General features: G+C 29.2%; 1 protein-coding gene across 1 annotated transcript; it reads right to left on the minus strand.

Annotated features, from left to right (window-relative positions):
• Positions 1-1295: 1295 nt before the first annotated feature.
• On the minus strand, positions 1296-7740 carry LOC543885 (MADS-box protein 5). Its single transcript, NM_001247455.2, is given in 8 exon segments — positions 1296-1558; positions 1919-2052; positions 2644-2685; positions 2843-2884; positions 2966-3065; positions 3157-3224; positions 6582-6660; positions 7512-7740. Coding segments are annotated over 8 exon segments (726 nt in total). The 5' UTR covers positions 7697-7740; the 3' UTR covers positions 1296-1482.
• Between the last annotated feature and the right edge of the window lie 2485 nt (positions 7741-10225).

A 10225-nucleotide genomic window follows, 5' to 3' on the forward strand; every position in this document is an offset into this window, starting at 1 on the left:
AGAACTTGATTATGGAAGAATACTCTTTTATTAGGTTGTTCTTGGTTTGCTTGTGTTAATTACAAATGACTAAGATCAACCTTATTTATACTTATGTAAGAATGGTTCTAAACACTACAAGATCTAGGCTCTTCTATCATTTACTGCAATTATCTCTCTAGACAGTCTCTAGAATATCTACTACTCTAGACTATCTAGATTTTTCCTTGCTATAAATATCTAATTGTCTACAATATCTATACTTTTCTTAGATACAACAAATACTAAAGATATCTATATAAAACTCTAGAAAGTTCTACTAAAAATCTATGATATTTTTTGTACTTTCAAAAAATCAACTTTAGTTTTTCACAAACACAAGTACTTTATGTTATGCCTTAACATATGTGATTTTGAACCAAGGGGGGGAGTGTTGACAATTGATTTAAGAAAGAGTCTAAGTCACCGCGTAAAATAAATCATTTACTGTGAGTTGAATAAGTCTTTTACTAGAGTTGAAAGAGTCTCTGTTAGGTTGATATTGTTTATGGTCCTTTCTTAGTTTCTAGTCAAGTAGGAATCATGATAGATATTATCTTCCTGCGTTTGTAAGCCTATAAAGGCAGATATTTCCGATTAATAAATACTGTTCTTCTACAAAGTATTCCCTTCGTCTTTATGTAGCTCTAAATTGTTTAGTTAAAGAACTTTTGTTTTTCCTACATGATGTCTTGTTACTCTCTTTCTGTTGCTATTTAGGGTGATATTATCTCGAGTGTAATTATCATTTTGTCCAAACACCAACTAGGCTCCATTTGTATACTTACGCCATTACATCTCAATAGTATTCCACCTTAAATATTACTGACAACAGACCATTGTGGGTTGTTTGTCGAGCCCTGATGAGGGAGTTGGTTTTTCAATTTTGTTTTGGGGGAGCCTGTAATTGCATTGATTAAACAGTGAGTAAGAACCAGAAATATATTCACAAATAATAATAATACTCATACTATAGAGTTAACTACCATATGTGAATCTGTGGAATCCCAGGATTAAGTTTTATCCGTAGAAATTGAAATATCAAGATAACATCTACTGTCTAATTACATAGCTAAACTGTGACTAGCTCGTTCTATTGCCAGTTTCAGACAAGTGAGAATCACTCATAAGAGGGGGCGAGCCTAAGGAACTATAGCTCGAGAGCACGCTGGCTAGTGTACATTGTACACTAGACTTGTCTCTATTCATTTTGACGTTAGACTCAAACATAGCAACAACTAAACAATAGAAGATGGAGGAACATAAGTCAACTGATTAAGCACTCAAAGAAATCTAGTTTATGATTTACTAACAATAACGGGATTGTCTTATGGATCCCCGTTAGGTCCAGGATGAAACATTTTCTCAAACAACATACAGAAATTAGGAGATATTCAATGTTTATGATGATAGGAAAACCATTGAGCATATTTATAATAATGTTATGATCAGAATCGTGAGCCTTCAAGGCAACCAGCCAGCCATGTAGTTATTCACACTAGGCCCTGCTCCTCCTACTGTAATTGGATCATTCTGATACCTGCCATAATATTTCAAAAAAAAAAAAAACTATCTATTAGTTTCGCGACAGAAAATATACATGAAGCATATCACACAAATGATCGATTCATCATTCATATAACATAGACACATATTATGCAACATAGCTAACTTAATACGGGGTCACTCAATGCAGGTTAATTGACTTCAGCTATTTGTTGGATTATTTTAACTCTCCTCTAGGAATTACCACTTTTTTGCTTCCTTAATAACTTGATAAAGTTAAAGTTAGCGTATGCTTATCATCTGAGCAAACTCCTCTTGTCCCTCATTGGGTGGTGAATTATCTTCTCAAACATATTGAAATAGAAATATATGTTCCAAAAAGTTGAGGACATACCCAATTTGCAAAGTAGGTTCACAATCCAAAGGATGAAAGAAGCCATCGCCCTGAGTTTGAGTTGTTTGCCGGCCATAGCCCACATCTTGTGCATTTGGCTGCCACTGCAGATTTAGTTGGCTTCCTTCCATCAACTACAAAATGAAGTTGACAGTTAAATATTTAGTACTAAATATACATATAATACTTCATATTCTTTTGAAGCAACTATGACCAAGACATGAGATATTGGTTCTTTTGGTGACATCTATCCCAATGTAAGCTATTAGTAAAAGGTCATACCTCATCTCGATCTTATTAAACGAGGAAGTAAACAGATCAATAATGTTTCTCTCTCTCTCTCTCTCTCTCTCTATATATATATATATATATATATATATATATACTTATATATACTTGCATCCCCAAGGTCCTTCTCCAGAAGACATTCTTTTAGATTATATAAATGTACTGTAGTTTTGAATACCCCTTTCAGTCAGGAATTTGATCAAACCAAAGGAAAGAGTGGCGTTACTATCTCAAGAAAGTCACTTGTATCTCTAAAGAAGTTTATTCACCTCCAGAACATGTTATTGTGTCTCAAACATAGCGTAGAATGGGAAAGAAGAAAAATATAAACCCTCATTCCGTTTTTTGCATCCAACATGAACTTAGACGAAACACATTTTTTCAAATGTTCAATGCATTATCAAGAAAGGAGAATAAGGAAAAATGCACCTACGTACCCTTTGTTTCAAGGTTCTGTTGGCTTCGTTCAATGCATGTTCCTGTCATATGAAAGGTTACCATATCGCAATGAATATAAGTAGGATGTATCAAAAGTTTTTTTTTTTTTGGTAAAGAAACATTACATTGATACCAAAAGTAATACTACCTCAAGGCATATTGTTGAAAGCTAGATATTATTAAAATAAACATATTTACCTTTCTCTGATAATCTGTAAGTTGATCCAACATTAACTGAGTCTATAAAATTGGAAACTAGTGGTCAGTGCAATGGAACAAATCTAAAGGGATATATGTATGTATGTATATGTGAATATTTACCCGAGTTGATCTGATCTGTTTGAGCGACATATCAAGTTGTCTCTCAAGTGATTCAAGTTCTTTGCTGTTCAAAGGACCAAGATCTTCACCAAGAAGATTCCTATTCACAAATCATCGAAATAACTAGTTAATTATTGTGAAAACGCAGTTGATAAATCAACAAATTAAATGAAATGCTTTCTTCTAAATACCTCTGTGATCGCTGCAATGCTTCGTAACGTCCTTTAAGCTTCAAGTACTCCTGCTGGCTACTAATTTCCTATCACCATTAACAGCAATACAATTATTATGTTTTTTTGCCTTGTTAATTGCTTAGCACTTTACTTTATCTTGTTCTACCAACCACGGATTGCAGTGGAGTAAGAAAATATTGTTTAATTCTCTCCAATATGGATAACACGGATGGGAAAACCAAAAAAAAAAAAAAAACTTTATCTTGTTCTTGTCAATTCCCCTTATTTTTCAATTTTTATTTTGTATCAACAAAATTACATAATTTAAAAGTTTTTATTTTTTAAAAAAATCATCAACTACCTTTATCATTAAACAAATTTGACATAACAAACTAAATTATCTTTTATGTAATATAAACATATACCCAACAAATAAACAAAATTTGAATTTTGTTAGAATTACAGTAAAACCTCTAAAAATTAATACAGATGGAACCATGAAATTTTATTTATTTATAGAGATATTATTTAATTGATAAATTAATATTTATTACTTTAAAGAATGATTTGAGACTTAATGAAGATTAATTTTGATTATATCAATATCATTGTATCTTACTAATTTCAACGCTGTGATGCTAAGGTAATAAGAGTTTTAAGATGTATTATTGTAACAAAGTTTATCTAGGATATTAGAAGACTATGATAAACTAATCTAGCAATGATTACTGTTTTAGATGTTGTCAATTTTGCAGTCCTTACTTGGACAATAAATATTCAGCAAGAGAAAATATCAAAATATTGTCGACACTGTAAAATTTTTTCGGGAGATAGAATCTCAAAGAATTTGAATGAACCCACTTGTGAAAACGTCATTCATGAACTTGTGGTCATGATTAATGATCTCAGTTACTACAATTAAAATGAATGTCAATATTCAGGTGAAATCGATACATATTCATAGGTCCAAAATTTAGAAGAAATTATGGATACTATAAAAAAACAATGTTGATGATGACATTGAAGATGATACTATACCTTTGGAACTAGTTACGCGTAAGGAAACACTTATCGCATTTAAAATTCTTTACAATTTTATGGTGCAGTTCGAAAAAGGACAACATCAAAACTCTTGGATGCAATAAGAAAAAGTAGGGATGAGCTTCAATTAAATTCAATTTTTTTTTAAAAAAAAAAAACTAAACACAGTAGAATCATAATTTATTAAATTTTCTTAAATATATTTGTATTTTAATAGTTTTATTAATTTATGATATTAATGGGACCATATATTTTTATAGGAGTCTTCTCAAAATATTTATTTTATTATCTTATCGAAATTGGTGATTTTTTCCATTGACCCAAGTCAGAACCTAGAAAAATATTATTTTAGAGAGATTATTAATTTATCGAGTATTAAGTTATAGAGGTTTTAATGTACTTATTTCATTATTTCTCCAAAATATCTCAATAAAAAGGCCTTTGAAAAGTTCTATAAGGTTATTCGTAATATAAAATATACTTTGTATATGAATGTCCAATAAATGTGATCTCTCTATGTTACCACTACTTCTTCATCATATTATGTTCCACCTCTTCCATGACTTCAAACCCTTAATATTATGCCTTCTATCTTATAATTGTCATTGTTAATGCCATGTTATGACAACTTTGTTTTATAAAACTATAAATATAAATAAAGAAAGAAGATAATTATGTTCTACTTTATTCTACATTGTTTTCTCTTGTTTTTTTATCATTATTATACAGAGCTTAATTTTATTGCGATTCATACAAAATTCTTCTTAAACAATTGATTTCTTCATTTGCTGTTATTAGACTTCATTTTCTTTTAAGAGTACAATTATATTCTGACTTTGAATTAAAGTCTCTTTTTTATAAAGGAACGAATTAAATTAGGATATGTAGCTATATACAAGGATAACCTGATTCACAAATATTCTACTAACTCTGAAAGTAGAGTTCAAAAAAGAGTCACATCACAAAGTGTGTAACGTAAACAATCTAACTTTATGTGTTTTAAGTGTTGTTTCCACGACTCAAAGACAATATATCCTAATTTGTTGCTTTATTTTATTCTTAAAACCAATTGAAGAGAATTAAATACTAATATAGAAAATTAAATTATTATAAGTTGATTTAATTAAGTGGTATTGATAAGATCAATTAACAAATTTACAATTATTATTTTGCAGATCAATAGATATTCTTGAAAGTCTTTTTAAATAAATAGAAATGAAACGTATAGCAATTTAAATAGTAGAAAATATGAGAAATCAAAAAATTGTCTAAAAGATGATTTCACCTTTCAAGAAAATAATAATTAAACTTACCATCACTTCATTATGAATGATAACAAAGCACATTAAAAATTCATGATTTGTTCTTCATAAGATCCAATGTGTTTTTAATGATTATGAATTACATGCCAAGAATCAATTAACTATCCGTATAATACGTTACGTTAGAGAATGCACGTAGCTTTTCTTGTTGGTTATCTGAGAGCTCCCAAAGAAATTTATATTATCCTGTTCCCTGTTTTCGTTGGATCCCCAAATTTTTTCACTAGCATTAATTACGCAAACATGTAATTTGACGTAATTTATGTTTGCACAAACTTATGTAATTTCTAAGAAAAGCTAAGTTGTTCGGACTCTTCAATTTCTCAAAGACGATATGGAACAAAAGATAGTTGGAACTTTGACCCACTTATTTGGAGAACACATCATATATGGATGGGATATCTTGATTAACAACTAGCTCACTTATCATTTAAGTTGTTTGAACTTGGGTGAGAGTGTTCTGGTTGGATCCTCTATGATCTAAATTTTATGATTTGTGATACCAACTTATATATATATATGGATAGGTCGAGGCAATTCAATTAATAATTTAAATTTCTAAAAATAGAGTTCCTAAACCTAAATTACGAGTTATTATGAGGAAAATTGGGGAGAAAATAATGATCTAGACCGAAGAAAATCCTGAAAGGAGATAAAAGGAAAAAGAGTGAGAGTACAAATTTATTTATACTATACAAGATATTCATTTTCTTTAATTTAACCTTAGTTTTTGTTTTGATTACCGAAACAATTGAATCTTTCAAGAATTTCTCTCTCGAATATGATCAAAGTAACCAAAAATGATTGACCAGATTGGATACTCATCCCACACCCACATCGTATCGACATATATAGATGTGAGCATTGAAATTGAAGAGTCCGAGCAGTCTAGTCAATCTCTTTCATTACCTTATTAGATAGATTTCAAACCCTATAATTCTTTTTAAAATAATGAGATAGGGTATTGCTTCTCACCCTAGAGTAGGTTATAATTAACAGCAGTTACACATTAATTATGTCGTAATAAAGCAAGAATACTCACTAACTGTTGAAGAAAGAAGTTGAAATATTAACATTTACCAGTGCTTCTCGTGTTGATATATTCGGTTCAGGTGCTCCATAGTTGCACTTCTGGTACCTCTCCAACGTCTTTAGCATGCTGTTGTTCATTTCATCAAACAAATAAATCGAAAAAAATAAATTATCTAACGGTATTTGATGTTTCTTACAAAAATAAATATATTCATTTTCCATCTCTAAAACAGCTTGACAATTTATCTATTTCAAAAGTTTTAGTCAGATCTAGACACAAATCCAGTAATTGTAGAATTCTGATAGATCTACTTTCTTTTCTTAAAGATCTAGTTACGAAACCGGATATAAGATCGTTTCATCAACTGATTTAAAGACCAATAATTAAATAAAAAATTTAAATATTGAAAAAGATTAAGAAAAGAAAGAAAAAAAATTATCAAAGTTTTGAAAGATGAGCTTCCATCAAAAGTAAATGATCAAAACAAATCCCAATAACATATAAAGGTAGGGTTGTAAAAGCCCTAAAATTGCAAAATTTGTGAAAACCACCAACCAAAATCTATATTGATGAATGAACAGTGAACCCTAAATTTGTTGATGATGAAATTTTCTCAAAGAAATAAGAGATATAATTAGCTTTATAGATCAGTACATGGAGAGAAAAAAATGAGTTGTTTGGTTTAAGAGGTCAAAGAAGAAGAAGAAAATGAGCACAAAATAGAGGAAACTAACAAGGAAGACTGAGAAGAGAAACTCAACATAGATATAGAAATTTTATCTTCTTTTCATGATTTCCTCTTGCAGATCTAACAACACCTACAAGCACAAAGTCCTATACACTCCAAAATATTCACAAAAATGGAAAATTTACTCTCTACACACACATACAAAATAAATATAAAAAAGAAATAGTTAAATCTTTTACTCATTTAGATCTCAAAAACAACAAGATAGATAAATAATATTTGAATATACCTAGAACTACTGCAGAACTCATAGAGTTTTCCCCTATTAGAGAAGATGATTAGAGCAACCTCAGCATCACAAAGAACTGAAAGCTCATAAGCTTTCTTCAAAAGCCCATTTCTTCTCTTAGCAAAGGTCACTTGCCTGTTGATCTTGTTCTCTATTCTCTTTAGCTCAACCCTACCCCTTCCCATTTTTCTTTTTCCTCTTTCTCAAACTTACAAAAGCACAAAACCCCTTTTTTCTTTGTTTCAATCTTTTTATATATACATATGCAATATGTATATATAGACATAACCATAGTAAGTACCACACTACTACTACATTTATCTTACTATTACTCAAATTTTGTACCAAATACCAATTACGTATCATGTAAAGTGGTGAATATTTTATTTACAAAAATTAATTATGACATTGTCCTTTTATAGTGAATTTTATGTGTTCAATTATTCCTAGGGTATTTCGTATTATATCACATTGTCACGTTACACACTTTTGTTGTCTTATTTGATATGTTTCTATTTTGTTTCTTGATTTTTAGTTTTAGAAAAAATCAATTTTGTTCGCTTTAAAATGACACCGGATTATCTCAATTTAACCCTTTCCCCTTATATTTTGTGCACCATATTTTGAAATTAAGAGTTTGTTATTTTAAATTTTCTTTGGGAAAAAAAATGGAAACTTAACTTTTTGTGGATACTATGGTTTAAATTCATAACTTTAGCCGTAAAAAACATTTTCACGATCCCACTGAGTCGTTAATTAATTTTGTTATGAGTTTAGAAACAAATGTACATGTATATTTATTTAATTTTTAGTATAAATATAAATTTTTTTAAAAAAAAATTATTGAGTTTGTTCGAACCACCTAGTTGTGTGTTTGTTTGAATGAGATTGGAGAAACAATTTGGTGAAGGAGAAGTGTTTGGTAAGTAGGAAACCTTAAAAGCTGATGTGTAAACGGGTACCCTAAACAGATATCTTATCTGATGTCATAGTGACTAAACAGATTAGATAACAACTGGCTTACGTAGAGGCTCTATTTGTGTATGCTGGATTCATAGAGTGTATTCCATTAATTTTGTAGTATTTTTGTTCGGTATATATTTTTAATTTATATATGTAATATAATATATGGATATTAGTTATGTATCTTATTTTATATATAATGTAAAAATTCATAATATTGGTAATGAAAATGATTTCGTTACGTTGTGCATCACCATAGTTAAAGATACACTCAACGGTCAAAACCTTTTTCACATTGATTTCATAGTATTTGTCGACCTTATTTTTACAAATAAATAATTTTAAAAAAAAATGTGTGATGCATTTACTTTTAATATATCAAATCAAGATCTCTATATAATTAGTGATGACAATGGGTTAAGTAGGTTACGGCCTATATAATTTTATGTGAGTTCGAACTTAATTTTAGATTTTACATAGGGAAAAGGGTCTGATATACCCCTCAACTTTGTCATTTAGAGCTGATATACCCCTTGTTATGAAAGTGACTCATATATACCCCTACTTGTAAACAAATGACTCACATATACCATTTTCCTCTAACGGAAATGAAAAATAATAATTTTTCTAAAAAACATAATCCCATATGAGTAATTTAATCCTCGTCAAACATATTTTTTTGACTTTTTTTGTTTCAATAATTAATTTATAATTATTATTTTGATAATCAAATTTATTTATGTTTCACTAATATTCTTGTAAAACTTATTATAGATGACCAAATTTTTTCTTCGAATACGAAATTAAATTACAATACACACAAAAAAAATAGTTTAATTTTTTGTTCTTTAAACTAAGGAATGAAAGAAAAAAACAAAATAAGAATAAGAAATTCAAATAATTATAATAAAAGAAGTCAAAAAATAATTTATGTATGAAAAAAATTAAAATAAACCTTGAACTTTGATATAAGAATCATATATACCCCTAAATAATTTTTTTAAAAAAATTAGAAGTAATAAATATAAATTTAAAACTAATGTTTTAACTTCCGTTAAATGAAGGGTATATGTGAGCCATTTTGTAACGGCAGGGGTATATGTGAGCCGTTTATATAGCGGTAAGGGCATATATGAGCCACTTTTATAACGAGGGGTATATCAGCTCCAAATGACAAAGTTGAGGGGTATATCAGACCCTTTTCCCTTTTACCTATTATAAGAGTGATAACACACTCTTCAAAAGTAAGAGTACGCAAATCTCATGACTAATTCATTATTTTTTTTAATTCAAACTAATATTAATTGAAAGTTACTTTAAAGTTATTTAAATATTTAGCTTCACCGCACGTGCTTTGACATGTGTATCACATATATATTATACGATGTTGTAAAATATAATTAATATTTAGTAAATTAATTATAATTGAAAGAACATAAGATCGATGTTTTAAAATGGTTAATACATATTGTCATAGAATTATTTGTTATTTGAGATCATATTGACAAGATGTTAGTGAAAAAATTTACAAGATACTAAAATTGCAAGATTACAATTGAAAATAAAATGAATAAATTAATCTCTTCAGACTGAGGCGCGGATATCTCGCTCTCTTTAAGGAGATTCAAGCCCACTACAACAAATGTTTTCACCGGTCCAGCATTAGTCCTCTTTGACTTGTCCCCTCCAGAATACAACAGCCTTCACAAAGTATAACTCAACAACTCTGGACAAGAGTTGAGTCCAAAGCT

Source organism: Solanum lycopersicum, chromosome 5 (genome assembly GCF_036512215.1).
Source record: "Solanum lycopersicum chromosome 5, SLM_r2.1".
Lineage (NCBI taxonomy): Eukaryota > Viridiplantae > Streptophyta > Magnoliopsida > Solanales > Solanaceae > Solanum > Solanum lycopersicum.